General features: G+C 46.8%; 1 protein-coding gene across 11 annotated transcripts in view; it reads left to right on the forward strand.

Moving 5' to 3' along the window:
• PSD3 (pleckstrin and Sec7 domain containing 3) overlaps positions 1-18,610 on the forward strand; it is a 470,822-nt gene that overhangs the window by 415,865 nt on the left and 36,347 nt on the right. For all 11 annotated transcript variants that reach the window (XM_070459792.1, XM_070459791.1, XM_070459803.1 and 8 more), the window contains 2 exons: positions 9,748-9,905; positions 12,389-12,533. In XM_070459792.1, the coding sequence (XP_070315893.1) occupies positions 9,748-9,905; positions 12,389-12,533 (303 nt within the window). The remainder of the gene's footprint in view (positions 1-9,747; positions 9,906-12,388; positions 12,534-18,610) is intronic.

Raw genomic sequence — 18,610 nt, forward strand, 5'->3', positions numbered from 1 at the left:
TGTCAGCATTTCAATCATTTCATGATTCCCAGGTTGGCACTTAAAAGTCAAGCATCTATTATCAGCTGAGCTTAGGTTGACAAAGTGTCATCTTGACTCAGACCCTCACAGGAAGCAAACCAGTAGTGCATGCATCTTTAGGTCAGGACTGGAGTGGTTTTCTAGAACGCCGTGCACTGCACGTATGCCTGAGAGCAAATTATAGCCTCTAGAGGAGCTTACGCTCTGTCTGAAAAGGTCAACAAATAAAAAGCCATTTCATGCTCTTCTCTCAGCTCGTCCCACCCTCCTCCCCGCACTGTGTCCACAAGTCTGTTCTCTCTGTCTGCGTCTCCACCTCCGCCCTGCAGATGAGTCCATCACTCTCATCTTTCTAGATTCCATATATATGCATTAGTATATGGTATTTGTCTTTCTCTTTCTGACTTCTTTCACTATAATAGGCTCTAGGTTCATCCACCTCATTAGGGCTGACTCAGATGCATTCTTTTTTATAGCTGAGTGATATTCCATTGTATATACCACAGTTTCTGGATCCATTCTTCTGTTGATGGACATCTAGGTTGCTTCCATGTCCTATATCTTGTAAAAAGTGCTGCAAAGAGAATGGTATAGAAACATATATATTACCCTATGTAAACAGATAGTGAGTGGGAATTTGCTGTGTGACAGACCGGAAGCTCAGCCCGGTACTCTGTGACAACTACAGGGGTGGGGTGGGCTGGGAGGTGGAAAGGGGGTTCAGAAGGGAGGGGACATGTGTTTACCTGTGGCTGATTGGTGTTGATGAATGGCAGAAGCCATCACAACATTGTAAAGCACTTATCCTCCAATGAAAAAAAAAATCCCCAAAAATGAATAAAAGAAGTAAGAGTGGGCAAAAAAGAAGCCCCTTTGGTGCAATTCAGTATGTGCTACAAAGAAGGCGATGTGCCCTGGAAGGACAGCTCACTGGGCCCCAGGAAGAGCAGAGAGCATGGAGACATTCACGAAGGAAGTGATGTCTAGCCCTTCACCGAGAAGACATGTAGAGGTTAGTGGCGTGAAGGATTCAGGCAGGGAGGAACGTGTGTGGATGCCCAGATGTCAGAGGCCACGGCGCATCCACTTAGCTGCAGGTGCCCCAGAGGCCATGCTTGGGAGTTGAGCTTTCTCTTGGAGCAGTGTCGAGTATCCAGGGGTTTTTAATGGGGCGTGACACAATCAGATGTACATTTTAGAACGATCAGTCTGGCTCTAGGATGGGGTGTGGGTTGGGGGCGGTGTCGGAGTCATAGAGACCAGAGTAGCTTGCACTATGGTAGGAGTCACCGGAAGGGGGAAGCACAGACTGGGCTGTTCAGTTCCTGGTGCTGAAATCAGCGATCTGACACAGTTATGGATATGCAGATCAGGGGCCGGGAGGGGGTCTGGAGGGTCCTCCAAAAAAATACACGCAAGGGAGGTGATGTCACTCAGTGCATGGAAAGCGGGGAGAACAGTGGGACACAGACCTTTTGTGTGTGCCTGCGAGAGAGGGACCGTGAGAGGGGCCGGGCAGTGTGACCAGACCCAGGGGGCAGTGGGGGTGGCAGGAGGAGAGAGAGATGGGGCGGGTGGCGGGGGAGGGCTGCCCAGACCTCAGGGCCTGGAGCGGCACTCCGGGCTGGAAAGAGGTAACCTAAGGTAGGGATCCGAAAGTCACTCTGGAATCCAGGGGTGAGGAAGTTCCAGTGGAGTGGCGGGCTTGGAAGCCGGAGAGGGTGAGTGAGGACACGGGCCGAGAGTGTGCAGACAGCTGCTTCTAGGAGGGTCTTCCCTGATCGCCCCTCCATGCCCCCACGACACCCCCCTTCCTGTGACCTGCACATCCTGGATCCCCAGGGTCTCTTCTCTTGCAAGTTAAATAGGTCCGTTTCTTTCCTTCTTTCCCCTAGACAGCTCCTGACGTGGTCCCGAGCCCTTCTCTTGTTTCTCCAGCTTACACACGACCTACCAGCCTCATGACCGCCTCCTTCCCTTTCTGGCCCCTCCCCTCCCCCCACTCATCATGTTTGCCTCTGACTTTCGAGCAAAAAGGAAACCCACAGAAAATTGCAGTAGTGTCATCAGAACCGTTTACAAAACATCATATTGGGAGAATCGAGAAACCAACTTGGTGTCCACCCCCCAAAAGAGCCTGGGCTTACAGTGATAGAGGTTTTATGCACTGAATGGCAAGTGACACAGTAACAACCCAGTGTATGGGTGAGCTGGAGAAAACATCGGGGAAAAAGGGGAAAAAGCTATGTGCGTAACGGACTGCGGTTTCTAGAACTTCTCTTCGGCAGAGCCCAGTGCAGCGTCTGTGGTGAAGCAAGTGGTTCTGTCTGTTTTCCCGCTGAGCAGAAACGCACTCCTGTCCGTGTGTGGTTATGGTGCTCGCAGTTCCCCTGAGACCAGGCTTGGAAAATGTATTACCCAATGGAGAGCTATTTATTTTTATTGAAATAGGAAGTGTTCACAGCAGAGGAGTCTAATATCATTTTAATATAACAGTTCGTATATGCTTTGAAATTTTGAAGTTGCTGTGGATTGATGATAAAATGATTAAATTTTGGGTGGGGAAGATCCATCGCTTGTCAACATTCAGGTATCAGCTTTCTGCCGTCCTGTTATCCGGGACTGAGTCATCTGCCGGTCGCACGCTGAGATGCGTCTTTGCTGTCACACAGCTTCAGAAGGTCTCTGTGGGTTTCAGTCAAGGGCTCTGTGTCTGACCCCCCAGGTCTGTCCTTTCCTTGCAAGTCTTTTTTGGTAAGCTTTATGATGGTATTTTTGTTACCGGTCTGGTTGTGACAAAAGTGAATTATGTTTTCCTTAAAATAAATCATCAGGTGATTGATGGAATGGTGAAGAGAGAGGGGTGTGGGTGGCTGGTGAGTGCGTGGCTCTGAATTACTTGACCATGGTATTCTCTACAGCAGGCTTTGGAGAATGCTCTTTTTTAAAAAAGAAAAGGTGTTTCTTTCTGTCTTTGGCGGGTGGCGGGTCTTGGCGGTGGCCTGTGGGACTTCGTTGCAGTGCTTGGACTCTCTTTTCAGTGCCCAGACTCAGTACTTGTGACTTGTGGACTTAGTTGCTCTGTGATATGTGGCATCTTAGTTCCCCAGCCAAAGATTGAACCTGTGTGTCTCTTTTATTGCAAGGCAGATTGTTAACCGCTGGACCACCAGGAAAGTCCCTAGAAATATTCTGATGTCTTTTATCTCTAGAGTCTAGAAAACAGATATTCAGACCAGAATATATTTGCCTTTGGCATCTCTTTCAAATGTAAAAACAATGTTGGTTAGCTAAAAATTTAGTTTCCTGTCTTGGTATCCTGGGAACTCTTTTTTCTTGATGCAAAACCTTCCATAGTTTCCTTGGATTTCTTGAGAGAGAGAGATTAGTTCCAACTGCATGTAAGCATTTTGGATTGGGAAGGGAGTTGTTTGTTGCAGTGTTTGAAGTACAGGTGGCAAGTGCAGAGTGAGCCTCGGCCAGGCAGAAGGAAGCTTTGAAGACCAGGCCCCCGGACTGATGCCAGGTGCTAGGAGCTGGCCGATCCCGACCAGGACCCCGATAGCGAAGAGCCGTGCTGGGTGCCCAGCGTGCATCTATTTGTTTATTTATTCATTTTGCGGTGGAACTGCTGGCTCTGTGCCCTGTCACACCCTGAAGGGCCGTGTGGACCCCTCTCTCATTCTCTGAAACAATGGAAAGTGCGTGAAGCAGAAGTTAACTAGGTTTTGCGGTGTTACGCGGTCATATCTGAGTTTTTGTTAGTTAGTTATAAGTCAGATGAATGACCCATTTCAGCCAAGCAATGTGACCACTATATAAGGCATATTTCAGACATAATCAGAATTTTTTAGGACTGGCTAGTCATAAAAAGGCATTGCAATTGGAAACACATAGAATCTGGAGTTCAAGACACACAGGCTGTGCTCTGAAGGTTTGTTTAAAAGCACGTTCAGAGGGTCTGGCAAACAGAAGCTAGTTTATCCTATCAGTTGGCTCGTGCCCACACGAAGAGGAGCTGCAGTGTTCTGTGCCCTTTCCCAAGCCACTCGCGTGTGAGACGGGTCCAGAACGCAAACCTCTCCTCCCGTTTGCTCCCTGGGGGCCTAGGCGGCGCCTTTCTCTCCCTGTCTCCCTCCCTTCCTCCCTCCCTTCCTTGCAGTAAATATTATACCCACACCAGTCACGTGGAAGTCATAGCAGGAAACACGTATTCGACACTGACTTGGTCTCCAGGGCTCTGCACTCAGCGTTGGTGGGTGGGTGATGATGGGCACACATCACACCGTCACAGACAGTGCCAAGTGCAGCCTCTCGCAGGAACCAAGAGGAAACCCTGGTCACTGTGTTAGTTAGATATATTCAAGGAGTAAGGATGGGCTTCCCTGGTAGCTCAACTGGTAAAGAATCTGTCTGCAATGCAGGACACCCCGGTTCGATCCCTGGGTCAGGAAGATCCACTGGAGAAGGAATAGACTACCCACTCCAGCATTCTTGGGTTTCCCTGGTGGCTCAGCTGGTAAAGAATCTGCCTGGAATGCCGAGACCTGGGTTCGATCACTGGGTTGGGAAGATCCCCCTGAAGAAGGGAATGATTATCCACTCCAGCATTCTGGCCTGGAGAATTCCACGGACTGTATAGTCCATGGGGTCGCAGAGTCGGACATGACTGAACAGCTTTCACCTTCAATGAGTAAGGAGGGTGCTGAGATGTTTCTTCTTTTTAAAAGTGTTAAAACCTTTTAAGTTTCTTCCGATACTGAGTCGCAGAATCCTGTACGCTTTTCCAAAGGGCTGTGCTGTTGTTTAGACGCCAAGTCTCGTCCAAGTCTCCTGCGACCCCGTGGACTGTAGCCCACCACGGTCCTCTGTCCAAGGGGCTTCCCAGGCAAGAATCCCAGAGTGTGTTGCCATTTTTTTCTCCAGGCAGTCTTCCTGACCCAGGGATCAAGCCTGCATCTCCTGCATTGCGGGCTGATTGGTAAGCTCTGAGCCCCTTGGAAAGCCCTTTCAAAGGGCTGCTCGTGGCTGGCTGGCTGCTCTAACTCTCCCCCAGCTCAGCTGTGTAATCGTTAACAGGCAGATTCTCACTTCCTGGTTCACTCACCAGATTTGTCCTAGGAATGTCCCGTGTGTCCCTGAAGTCAGAGACCTGCCTGAGAGAGCATCCCCAGTGCTCCAGCCCCACCGTGTCTGTGAGCGGTCCTCCTTGTGTCCCCTGCGGACAGGTCCAGTCCTCTGGTGGGGCCCACGTGTCCTCATTGGCGCAACGTGCAGACAGTGCAGTGTCCGCTGCAACCGAGCAAACTAACATGAACAAATACAGTCCTTTGACTTTCAGTTGCTTATTTCCTAATTCTCCTTACAGAAATAGAAGACATTTTTCTGACTTAAAAATTGTTTATCTAACATGAGAAAATTAGTTGAAATGATCCTTGAAGCTCTTTTCAGTCTTAACGTTCTATGAAGAAGTAACTTTCAGATATCTGATTATTTGAGTTATGGGCTGAAATATGCCTTCGTTTGATTTCCCGTTACACCTTCCTCCCAGATTTGTGGTAACACAGTGTGCTCCATGGTGAAAGAAAAATGAAGCTGAATAATTTTTAGAATGACATCTAACCAGGAATATACAGAATTTTTTTAAAAGATAATCATCAGATTATGAAAAATGTTTGTAATGCCTTTTTAAAAATCAAGAATTAATACACAGCTTAGGACCAGTTTAATTACTGACATTTTTATTAAATCCTCATAGGCTCTCAAGAACGGCTTCACTTCTCTCACAACTATATTCTCTCAGTGGAAATCAAGGCTATTTCAACTTTATTTTAAATTGTTTTAATGAGGTAGTGCACTTGTGCTTTATACTCTGTAAACCGGAATCTGAGCATTTTTAAATTGACATTGGTGAGTAGCAGTTGACATTTGGTTACTTTCTAAGTTGGACTTTATACTTACCTGAGGGTACAGATTTTCAGACTTGACGCTAACCTATTGTTTGTACACGTGTAGATGATCTTTGCGTTAGTGTGTTATGATCCAACTTCACATGACATTTAATTAACAAGCTTCTTAAGAGAAAGGAGAAAGCTTTTCGTTTCATGTTTTAAAGGCATTTTAAATAAACAGCATTGTGAAATCACATGCTTGGTGCTCATCAGGGTGGTAGAGAGCTCCAGTGAGTCATCCTGGATAAAAGACGTGGATTGCAGTGAACACAGGGGAGAGTAATGTGTTTTTAGGCATTATTTCCACCCTTCATTTGTTTGAGAAAATAACTAGTAATTATTAGGTGTCATAGAGCATTTTCTTTTTTTATAGAAAATTTCTTGATTGAATTTATCTTGCTCTCTTTTCTCATTTAGTTTGCATAGCCAAGAGTCCTTAGGTTTGAAATGGTTTGATTACGATAATTTTTCCTTTTTTTCTTCTTTCCCAATGCTATCATTAAACACCATCTTCAACTTTAAGCCGTGAAAAATAAAGATGTCAGAATGAGCTCTACAGAATAAAGTCTCTTCTTTTTATTCAGTTGTCAGCTCTAACTTTTCCAGTCTACCCTGCGTTTTCATTTTGTATGGACTTGGAGCTACATTCTCTAGTAGGAATTCAGAATGCCAAACGTGTTTTGTTTGTATTTTTTGCTTTTTTTTAAATGATAAAATGATATTACCATTAACTAAAAGAGTGGAAGCCCATGTTAGACTTAAAATTCCTAGACTTTGGTTTCATCCTAGTTAAATAGAGCTTCTCTTCCACTTCTGTCCTGTGCAGTATTTTCCTTCCAGTATTAGACACCTTACGGTTTAGGAAACTGCCTGAGAATAGGGTCCTCTTCAGAAACCATGGTGCAATTCTCCCAAGTTGATAATTACTGTTCGCTTCTATTTACAGCAGTAATAAATGTTCATTTTAAAACTCTTAGCACTTTTAGAGTGTTCCGGGAACATCATCCTTTAAGCTTGGTTTTAAGCTTGAAGAATGAGGTCAGAGAGAATATGCTCCAGGAATATGTATAGTTGCTCCAAAGGTCCAAGTCACCCAGTGCTAATGGCTAAGGGTTGGTCGTTCTTTTCCTATTCATCCGCAGCAGTATGTCGGGCATTGTGATATAGATAGGACCTGCACTGCCAAGAGTAGAGTTTAACCCTGAAGACCGCAAGTTTGAGCTGCGCAGTTTCCGTTGCTGGCGGATTTTTCAGCCGGGAGCACTACGTGCCACGTGATTCATGGGAGACTGAATTCGCTAACATGGAACCATGGACACAGAGGGGCAGAAGATGGGAAGGAACTGCATAAACAGGAGGCAGACGATAGGTCTTGTGTGGATTTTCAGCTCCCCCCCGCTACGCAACGTTCCAGGGTCGCCTGCAGATGCGGTCATTCCAGGGGGCGCCTCCAGGACGAGAAAGGACAAAGGCCAGCGGCAGAGCGGACGCTTGGTGGACAGGCGGGCGAGGAGGTGCCGGAGCCATGGTCAGAGAGGGGGAGAGGTACCGGAGAGAAGTGCGAGGGGAAGCCGTGAAGAATTTCAGAACTGCTGACTTCCTTGGTTGCTGTGAGTTGAAAGCTGTAAAGACTATAGAACTTTGCAGTCAGGAGGTCATTGCTGACCTTTGCTAGAGCAGATTCAGTGAAGTGTGGAAATGGACTCCAGGCTCCAGTGGGTTAAAGTGTAAACTGGAAATTGATGTATAAAAATAGTTCATGTGGACTCCTGACTAGCTGTATATAAAGGAAAAAGAGTGGTGATGGCTAGAGGAGGAAGTGATATTCAGGAAGGACTATTATTTTACAAATATAAGAGAGAGCCTGAGGGGTGTGTATAGGCTGTGGGGAGGAAGCCCATGACAAACAAGGATTTAAAATACAGTGGAAAGATAATGACCGGGGAAGTAAGATCCTAGGAGGGGTTTCGTGGAGGCTGACCTGGAGTACAGAGTCAACCGTAAGCCTGATTCCTCTGCAAAGAGGAAAGACGACAAAGGTGGTTACGATGTGCGTTTACAGGGTATGTAAGCGGAAAGTTTGAGCCTCACAAGTTTGTCCTTATAAAATACAAGTTCAAGCTATATGCCACTAAAAATTAGTATCAGGAGCTATTTCAAATAACATCTAAGTGCTTACTATCCACTTTGAACATTATTTAAAGTTTAAAAAATAGGGTCTCATGGAATTTCATCCTACAGCTCTATGAAGAAGATATCGCTCCTTCTCAAAGAAAATGAAACTTAATGAGTGAATTAATTAATCTAAGATCATGGAAGAAGTGGGTCCGGCTCCAGGCACCTACCTGTGCTCTTAACCTCCGGTGTGGTGGGACAGGCGTCCTGAAGAGAAGGGGGGGACGTTGGGCAGAGCGGAGCAGAGAGGTTACCGTGGACAGAAAAGCCTTGGCTGTGGGCACTGGGTGTGGTTACTGTTGACGTCGGTTCTTAATCTCCGAGGTTTAATAAAACAGCGTTGTGGCGATCTTAAAGTAGTGATTTTGTCACTTGGTGTTATAAACTGTGTGATTTTCCTGTTGGTATGAACTGAGTGTCTTAGGTTCTTCCCCCGAGGCCTCAGCGCTGTCTCTTTCTGACTCGCTTTGAACTGTTGGCAAGAGTACCTCTGGATAGCTTGGTTTGTGCTGGGGCCACGGGGAAGGGAGGGAGAGATATGGGAGAGGATAATGATTTTTTTGAAAATTTGTAAAATGAAACTGTGACAATAGAATAGACCAAGTCTTCCTTTTACTACTAAAAGGCTTTTGCTACTAATTAGAAGGTGAGGAGTATGTGTTCTTTATAGAAGAAGTGCACGTTATAGCATCATGTTTGATATTATAAAATATGGGAAGAGGAGAGAGGAACTTAATAGTAAAAAATGTCTCCTGTAACAGTGTGTAATGTCTACTATACTTACATTGGCTTTCAGGTCTTTTTTATTCTTATGGACCCATGGAAACGACTAGGTATAATAATAATAGAACAATAATAATATCACATTTTCCTACTAGTTGGGTTTTTTTTCTTAGTTATGTTTAGGAGGAAGCTATACAAAAAGAACCTTTGTAAATTCTATGAATTGTGTCTGGATCATGCTCAAAGATAAAATTGCATCTATCCATGACACCCTCCTTTTTAATGTAACGTTACTCATTTTTCAAATTTATGACAATAGAACAAATCTTTCTCCTGACTTAAGATTAAGCTAATTTTTCCTCTTTTCTTTCAGAGTACAGCTGGAGAAATTATTTCACTTTACCGTTCATTTTTTCCTTCATATTATTAGCCTCAAAAGAAAGTAGCAGGAAAATGTGGAGACTTTAGAGCAGACAGTGGCCCGGTTTTCACTGTCAGTTCACTTCTGATGGGTGTCCATTTGTCTCTGAAACCAAAGCACCCTATGAGACCTCGCTTCATTTCAAATCACTGTAAAACGTGTATGAGAGATATTTTATCATTGATCTTCCTTATCTCTTTAATTATTATATATCAGCTTTTGCAAAAGTGAGCCTTTGGTATAATGTGTATTTTCTCATTCTGAGAATGCTTTTCAAAGAACAGGATGTTTGGTGACATTAATGAAGTAGCACGGAGTTGTTTTTACCTGCCATTCACTTCAGTTTTTTCATGCACCTTCACGGACTTTCCACTTTTTCTTGTAGTTAATCGGTTTTAAAAAGAGAAGAGAAGATGAAGTCTGAACTGTCTTTGCTTTCTTCATGTCCGCCTACAGGACGAATATAAGCCAGAGAAGGCCCTGTCGGAGGAGGACCTGAAAAACGCCGTGAGCGTGCACCACGCGCTGGCGTCCCAGGCCACCGACTATGAGAAGAAGCCCAACGTGCTCAAGCTGAAGACGGCTGACTGGAGGGTCTTGCTTTTTCAAGCCCAGTAGGTTTCATTGGTTGGTTTGGTTTGGGTGTTTAGTTTGCAGAGCACCACTTTACACCGAGAAAGAGAATTGGGATCTACAGGGCACACTTGCTGAGTCAAAGTCATCAACTGGCTACAATAGAGAGACAGCAATCTAAGGAAGCTAGACTAAGAAATGGAAACCCTGGGGCAAGCTTTCTGTTTCCTTGGAGTCGCCCTGTGACCCTCTGTCAGACCCTTACCAGCTCCGGAATGTAACGTCCTCATAAAGGAGACCAGGGGTTTAGTGCAAGTCCTGTCACACAGTGAGTCAGGAGACCGGGACTCAGGTGCCCGACCGTCGCCTAACTCGTTGTCATGGCCCGCAGTTTAACCTCTGCGAGCCTCAGCGTGTCCCTAGCGTATGTCTCACCGAGTGCTGTGAGAAGCGCATGAGATCAGGTATGCCCAGAGCCTCGACACAGTGCCTGGTGCACAGAGGCTGTGCCGTAAGTGTGGATTTCATTTCCTTCTCTCTCTCTCCTCACTCCTTCTGAGCTCTAGGAGTGTGTGATTAAACTAGAAGGAAAAGATAAAATCATACTGTGGGCATGGAAACAGGGTGGATTGCCTATGTAATAAGGAATCCGTGACAGCCTTCAGATGAGGGCTGGAACACTCCACGTGGAGAATTCTGGATTTGTGAAGTGAGAAACTTTGGGGTTTTAGAACCGAGCCTCTAGAAGAGGCAGTTCAGTCACACACGTCGCATCGGTGTCCGTGGCAGGCACTGTTAATTATTCACGGCGTGCCTTTGACAGCCTGAGCTTGACTTCAGAACCACTCTCAACCCAGCCCTGCCAGGTGACCGCATTTGGCACTGGCATGACATTTGACGTCAAGATAGTAAACATGGGTGTCTGCATGCTTGTTGATGAAAACAGTGGAAGATGAGAAAGGGGAATGAGAGCAAGAACAGGTTCTCTGGCAGTCTGTGGATGCTGAGCTTGCAAAGGTGTAAAACTGCTGACATCCGGTGAGGAGGAAGTTGTAAGGAAACCCAAGTTACATAGGATATTTTTAGTGTGGGAGTAAGACAGTTAACACCCAAGGGAACCACAGCCAGATGCATAATTACGGCTATTAGTCATAAAAGTCCTTCAAATTATTCTGTTCCCCAGCATTATTGTTTTTAAATGTCTAAAAGTGCCGATATGATAACTCAGGAGATCTGGTTACTCCAAATATAACTGATGCAGAATTGAGTCCGATGACAGAGAAGCGTGTGGGGCACAGTGAGGGAGACCCCCGGTGTGCTGTCAGCTCAGCATGATTGCTTTCAGGGGAATCGTGCAGAAAGGGGTTTTTAGACGGGCTGACTTTTTGTCCATCTTTGTATTGATTGTATAGCTGGCGGGTATCTCACCTAGTTCAGATCTGTTTCTTCCATTCGTTCATGAGTTCACAAGCGCTGTCAGCGCCAGGCTCCACAAACATGACGTACAAGTTCACGGTGTGACGCTGACCTCAGGAGATTTCCACACCCTCTCAGGTGGATATGTTTGTATCCTATCGAGCTGCACCTCACATACTTCTAAGTTCACAGTGACGTTTAGTGAATTTGCAGAATCGTGCAACCCTGTCCAGCTTTAGAACATTTCCATCACCCTACAGAGACTGAGCCCCTGTGCCATTCTTATCCCTGGCCCAGACACCACTGGTTTCCTCTTTGTATGCCCTTTTCTGGATTTTCCGTATACCTGCAGGCGTAGGGTATGTGGGCTTTTCTGTTACCCCGCATAAAGGTCTGGGGTCGTCCAGACTCTGGCCTGTCGCCGCTCTCCACACCTCTGCTGCTGGGAGATGATGCTCGTAAGGATAAAGGCTCACTGTGTTCATTCCTTCACCAGGTGGTGGATATTTAGAGTGCTTCTCCTTTTTGACGCTTATAAAGAATGCTCCTGTGAATATGCACATAAAAGTCTCTTAGTGCCTATGTGTTTTTATTTCCCTTGAGTAAATATATACCTGGGAGTAGAATTGCTGATAAATTTGTAGTTAATTTAGCAAGAAATTGTCTGTATTACTTTCCAAAGTGGGGGTATATACCTCTTTATATTCCCTCTATCAGTTTATCCCTCAGTTGCATTTTAAAATCAAATTACGTGATTAGAACAGAGGAGTTAATTTTTAAATTAATTTCAGACTAGCCTAGTATCAGCATCAAATAGAAAGTCGGAGGTTTAATGAATACTTACTGTGGGGTGATTTTGCTCTGTTTCCTCTATATCCTCGGGGGGCAGTCACAGTCCTACTCTGTGATGATCATAGGTTCCAGGGCCTTTCGTTGCCATGGCGAGTGCTGGGAAAATGTTCCTCTCCAGTGAAGTTTTGCCAGGGATTATTTGTTCCAAGAAATGAATGATTTTATATGTCATTTTAGATCAATAGTGAGAAATGGGCGGGATGTCATGCACTTAGGTGTGGAAATACCCTGACATAAATGTACCTGTGTCTCCTAGGAGTCCGGAGGAAATGCAGGGATGGATAAACAAGATTAACTGTGTCGCCGCTGTGTTTTCGGCACCACCGTTTCCAGCAGCGATTGGGTCTCAGAAGAAGTTTAGTCGCCCACTGCTGCCTGCCACCACGACAAAACTGTCTCAGGTAAGGCGTTTTGGTCTTTCCACTTCCTCCTCTCACACTTTGTAAAGTAGTCTTGCTGTTTGTATTTGAATAAATGCCCCATATTCTGGGGGCAAGGATGAGACCTCGCCCCGAAGGGCCTTGCTGTCAAGGGGGCAGAACGCAGCGTGACTGTGGCCTCTACACTTCGTGTGGGGAGCAGACACGACGGACTCGAGATGGGGTGGACACACAATTTTGAATTCGTTTCTAAAATTAGTTCACTACTCAGTTACACCAGCCTCACTTTTATTTTTGTTTTTTTTTGTTTTGTTTGGTTTTTCCTAACAGTTCATGTTTTTTAAATACCTGGCTAATGGTAGATGTCCTGCCTTGGAAACCAGCTTTTTATTCTTTCATTCATTGAACTTTTCATTTTATTGAGCTTTTCCAATATCCCAGACTGTGTGTGATGCTGGAAGCATTCCCAGGGGCCCATTTTGACAGTGCAGCGAGGCAGGACCCTCCCCACCCTCGGGAGGACCTGAGTGGACCTGGGTGGTTTTCCCAAAGAATGCAGACAGAGCCCGTGAGAACTCTCTTCGGGGCTGTTCACTTGAGCTGCTCTCCTTTTACCAGGTCGATGTTTCTGCAGGTCACATTTTACGGGGCTCCTTTCCTGCTTACGACTCTGTTCTAAGGACACTGCATGCAAGCCGTGTCTACCAGTTTTAAGCCTGTCTGCAGGGCCGCTATTCCCACTGACTCGTTAAGGGTTTTGGAAGCTACTCTGACGGCTTTGTGAATTTCTTATCGGCGCAATAATAGAGGTTCATCTGGCTGTGATCAACCAGGTCTTGATATTAATTCGCTCCTCTACACAGCCGATATCATGGTTATCAACAGAACATTTATTAATACGTACATATCATGTGCCTGTTGTACCTCAGAGACTATTTTTGGCTCTGGAAATAGAAAGACAAGTGAAACCCAGGCAGTCTCCGGAATCCAATTGGTAAATATAAACAAGCAAGGAATTGTAACACAGTTTGATCAGAGGCACATGTAGGCTAAGTCCAGAGGACCGTGCAGGCTCCGGTCGGGGCCTGGCCTTGGGGGTGAGGGAGACGCTCACAGGCGGGCGGCAGGAGGGGTGTGGGAAAGCGGGCCGCCCAGCAGAGTGAGGCCAGAGGGAGAGGAGGCGGCGCTGATGTCGGAGCCACGCATACCTCATCGGGTGCGACTCGAGCACACGTGTTGGGAAAGGCGGGAAACACCCCTCTGTGGAGCTGTGTGTGTGTGCACACGCTAAGTCGCTTCAGTCGTGGGTCTGACTGTGCAGCACCATGGACTGTAGCCCACCAGGTTCCTCTGTCCATGGCGGTCTCCAGGCGAGAACACTGGAGTGGGTTGCCATGCCCTCCTCCAGGGGATCTTCCCGACCCAGGGATCAAACCCCCACCTCTTTTTTTTTAATTAATTAACTTATTTTAACTGGAGGCTAATTACTTTACAATATTGTGGTGGTTTTTGCCATGCATTGACATGAGTCAGCCATGGGTGTACGTGTGTTCCCCATCCTGAACCCCCCTCCCACCTCCCTCCCCATCCCATCCCGCTGGGTCATCCCAGTGTACCAGCCCTGAGCACCCTGTCTCATGCATCGAACCTGGACTGGCGAGCTGTTTCACATATGGTAATATACATGTTTCAATGTTATTCTCTCAAATCATCCCACCCTCGCCTTCTCCCATAGAGTCCAAAGTCTGTTCTATACATCTGTGTCTCTGTTGCTGTTTCTCATATAGGGTCATCATTACCATCTTTCTAAATTCCATATACATGCGTTTATATACTGTATTGGTGTTTTTCTCTCTGACTTACTTCACTCCGTGTAAACCCCCACCTCTTGTGCCTCCTGCACTGTAGGCAGATTCTTCTACCTGCTGAGACACCAGGGAAACCTCTGCATCTGGTGCTGAGCAAAGGCCAAATGGTGAAAGGTCTCATTTTGTCACCTGGAGGATTTTGGATGCCTCACCAGTCCCCAGCATCCTTAGGAAAGTAGTCTAAGCAGGGAATTAACATGATCAAATCTGTGCTTCAAAAAAAAATTTTTTTTTACAATAGAAGGAAGTATCAGAGGAGGAAACTACTATAAGCAAAAGGCGCTTTCAGTAGAAAGAGGAAAAATGAGTGAGTTAAAGAGGAGATGGACAGACGTGGGAGGGTTTGGGACCTCCTGAGGGTCCCGTTTGCTCCGTGAAGTGAGGAACAGGGCTGTCCTTGGGTGTGGGCTCTGGACACTGTGGTATCCCCTCTAGTTTTGGGTAACCCCTCATCTCCTGCTTCCCTCTTGATGCTTCTTTCCAGAGTCCTTTCCTGTGTCCTTTCTCTGTTTTTTCCTCCAGATGTTGCAAGGAGTGCTGAGAAGCAGAGCCAAACAGATACTTGAGGAACAATAGTTTTTGAGTTAGTCAAGGAAAACACAGGGAAAATGTTAGGCCAAGAGAAGGGGGAAAAGATCAGGTGCAAACAAGGCAAAAAAGATCTCTGGTGGCGTGGTAGGAGGTACCTGACTCCTGCGGCGAGAGCAGCCTCAGGGGTGCTGGTTGGAGCGGCCACGGTGGGCGCCCTCGGGGGGATGAAGGCAGTGAGGATGTGGAGGAGGGACGTGTGGGGTCCTGCCCAAGTGCGTAGAGACAGGCTGGCGAGGGAGCAGAGGAGACGTAAGGAGAGTCAGAAGAGACTCTCGTTTCTGTAAATTCATCGTATTTATTGACATGGTTTGGTTGATGCTCCCCACGTAAGCACTGCTATTGCTATCTAGTTCATGGACTAACTACCAAAAAAACTGTTAGGAATAGAGAGACCCAAACAGCTCACTTTACAAGCAAAATGGCATTTAACGTTCAAGGATAATAAATATTCTAAGAGAAAAGGAAGGCTTTACTGCTTATTGGCCAGACTTCTACATCCACCCAACTAAAATACGAGCTCTCAAACCAAATGCATTTCTCCACTTTAATTTTGGGTACTTAACATAAACAGTAAGTCACATTACACAAGGTTCAGTTCAGTTCAGTTCAGTCACTCAGTCATGTCCGACTCTTTGCCACCCCATGGACTGCAGGACGCCAGGCTTCCCTGTCTATCACCAACTCCCGGAGCTTACTCAAACTCATGTCTATTGAGTCAGTGATGCCATCCAACCATCTCATCCTCTGTCATCCCCTTCTCCTGCCTTCAATCTTTCCCAGCATCAGGGTCTTTTCAAATCAGTCAGTTCTTCACATCAGGTGGCCAAAGTATTGGAGTTCAAGCTTCAGCATCAGTCCTTACAATGAATATTCAGGACTGATTTCCTTTAGGATGGACTGGTTGGATCTCCTTGCAGTCCAAGGGACTCTCAAGAGTCTTTTCCAACACCACAGTTCAAAAGCATCAATTCTTTGGCACTCAGTTTTCTTTATGTTTTTATATTACACAAGGTAAGAGGAGAGAAAAACAGTTGAACAACCTGAGGCAAAAATACTTTCAAAACTTTAGTTTTATTAATTTCACTAGGAGTTTTCCAGTTGGTCTTTCTCACCATTGCTCCTATGAAAGATCTGGGGTAAAAGGTGATCTGAAGTTAAAGAGGAACATTAGTAACTTTAGAGCAACATGAGAGCTTTTCCTTGCTCTTTCCTCACTGTGGAACCTACGTTTCTATTTATTTTCTACTTGGAAAAATGTGAGCGACTGAGTGAGAAAGTGAAAGTCGGTCAGTCATGTCTGACTCTTTGCGACCCCATGGACTGTAGCTCTCCAGGCTCCTCTATCCATGGAGATTCTCCAGGCAAGAATACTGGAGTGGGTGCCTGTTCCCTTCTCCAGGGGACCTTCCCAACCCAGAGATCAAACCTAGGTCTCCCACATTGCAGGTGGATTCTTTACCCTCTGAGCCGCCAGGGGGAAATGTGCTTCTGCCCTATTTGTGTATGGGCTATACATTGGTAGGGATTCCCAGGTGGTTCTAGTGTAAAGAACCCGCCTGCCAGTGCAGGAGACACAAGAGACACGGGTTCAATCCCTGGGTCAGGAAGATTCCATCGAGGGCATGGAAACCCACTCCAGTGTCCTTGCCTGGAGAATCCCATGAACAGAGGAGCCTGGTGGGCTACAGTCCATGGCGTCTCAAAGAATCCGACACAACTAAAGTGACTATGTATGTACATACACTGATAAGTCACTTACATGTGAAAATGAGTGTGTTTATTTGTGTATTTTTACCACAAGACCCCACCACCTTTGTCATGGCAGAGTCTATCATTTTAAACAAATGCCCTACATAGGAATTTAAAATGAAATGCATAACATTTTTGATATTTTTCCTCATTTTGAACACAGAAGTGTGAAAAATACATATGTAATGTGATCAAAATGGTGAGTTCACGATTTTAAACAAGCAAGTACTGACCATCCAGCAACAAGCATCCTCTGTGTCACATAAGATGACCAAATCCTTTCAGCAGTTTAATTTCTTTAAAAAAAAAAAATACGATTATGCCTCCCCCCCCTTCCCCCACCACCACCCAGACAAGTGACTTACTGAGACTTTGTGGGCCTCAGTTTTCCTTCTGGAAAATGAAGAGATTGTCTAGAATGTTTTTTAAGATTCTTTCTATCACTAGCTCTGTATATTTTTTGCCCAGGTCATCGTGTTTGTTTATTACCTATGGAAAATGTGCCTTGCCCTTGAGAGTAATAGGAGAGATGGAAACAAATATGTGGAAGCCAGCTCGTGATAAAGAGCAGGTTAGGGAGGGGGAGGGCACTGGCATGCAGACCGTCTGCTCCAGCTGCCTGGGCACCTTCGGCAAACCCGGGAGGCCTGTCTGGATGCCCCGCAGGCCTCCGCACCTTCAAGGCAGGGCTCCCCCTTCACCCCGGGCGGGTTCTCGGTCTCAGCCCTGCCGCCCTGGGCCCTGAGTGGTGCCTTGTTGTGGATCGCAGGGTCTGAGCAGTATTCGCAGCCTCTGCCCACTCGATGCCAGCGTCACCCCGCTTTGTCACAACCAGGACTGGTTCCGAGCACTGCCCGGCGCCCCGCGGGGCCACGGCCCCGCCGTCTGCAGCCTCCGCTCCGGCCAGGCCATCTTTCCCTCCTCCACAGCCTGCTGCCCCTCCCGACAAGCCGGACCACTTGGGTAATTTCAGTTTACAAAATAGACATATACCACGGGAAGAGCCCTGCTGGAAAAAACAAGTTAGCCGGTGTTAGGGAAAAACGAACTATTCAGTTAGAAGGTTGTTTGGTGCTTTTGAAGACACTGTTCATCACACTGTCATTTGCAAGCTTCTCTTTAATTTATTCTTGTCTCCTCTCCAAAGCATATCAGCCACCGTTCCTGAAACGGATGGCTGTCAGTGCGGCGTGGCCCTTCCCCGCTGTGTGGGAGGAGTCGCCTTCTTGTCGTTGCTTTTGCGGCCGTGGTGCCAGAGCACATTTCTCTTCCTGTCGCAGGTGGAGAGACTGGTGTGAAAAGGTTTTAAGCTTTGCTTCTCCTTCTGTGTAGCACTCCAGACTTAGGACTTCATGGCTGGCCGTCTTTAGGATCTATCAGGCGTCCTTTTCTACTCATCAAGTAGTCATTTTCAAACATTAATGCGCATAAGAATTTACCTGGGGACTCCTCTAAAAGGGGACTTCTCTAAAAGGCACCTTTCTCACCTCCGCCCACTCCTCCCTCGATCAGCTCTGGGGCGGGGTCCCCAGGAGTGTGTGTGTTTCTAAGACCCCCGGTGGTCCAGCCACCTGCCCTGCGGGTCAGAGGTCCTGCCTCCTGCAGGGGTCGTCTCCTCCACCGCCTCGTCCTGTTTCCCTCTGGCTCCCAGCCGTGGGCCCGTCAGAGGCTGACACTGGATGACCGCCGAGCGCTCCTCCACGGGCCAGGCCTTGCGTTAGCACAGATCGCAGACAGGAGAGCGCTGTGTTTGCTTCCAGCCTCGTGTTAGCCCGTGGTCTGACCTCGGGGCAGCTGTGCCGAGGCCCGGGGGATGGGGCGGTGCTGGTTCACAGACCAGCCCCGCGTGAGGACGGCCAGGGGAGGCCAAAGACAGGGGCAGCCACGGCG

The sequence above is a fragment of the Odocoileus virginianus genome, chromosome 32 (genome assembly GCF_023699985.2).
Source record: "Odocoileus virginianus isolate 20LAN1187 ecotype Illinois chromosome 32, Ovbor_1.2, whole genome shotgun sequence".
NCBI classification, from domain to species: Eukaryota; Metazoa; Chordata; class Mammalia; order Artiodactyla; family Cervidae; genus Odocoileus; species Odocoileus virginianus.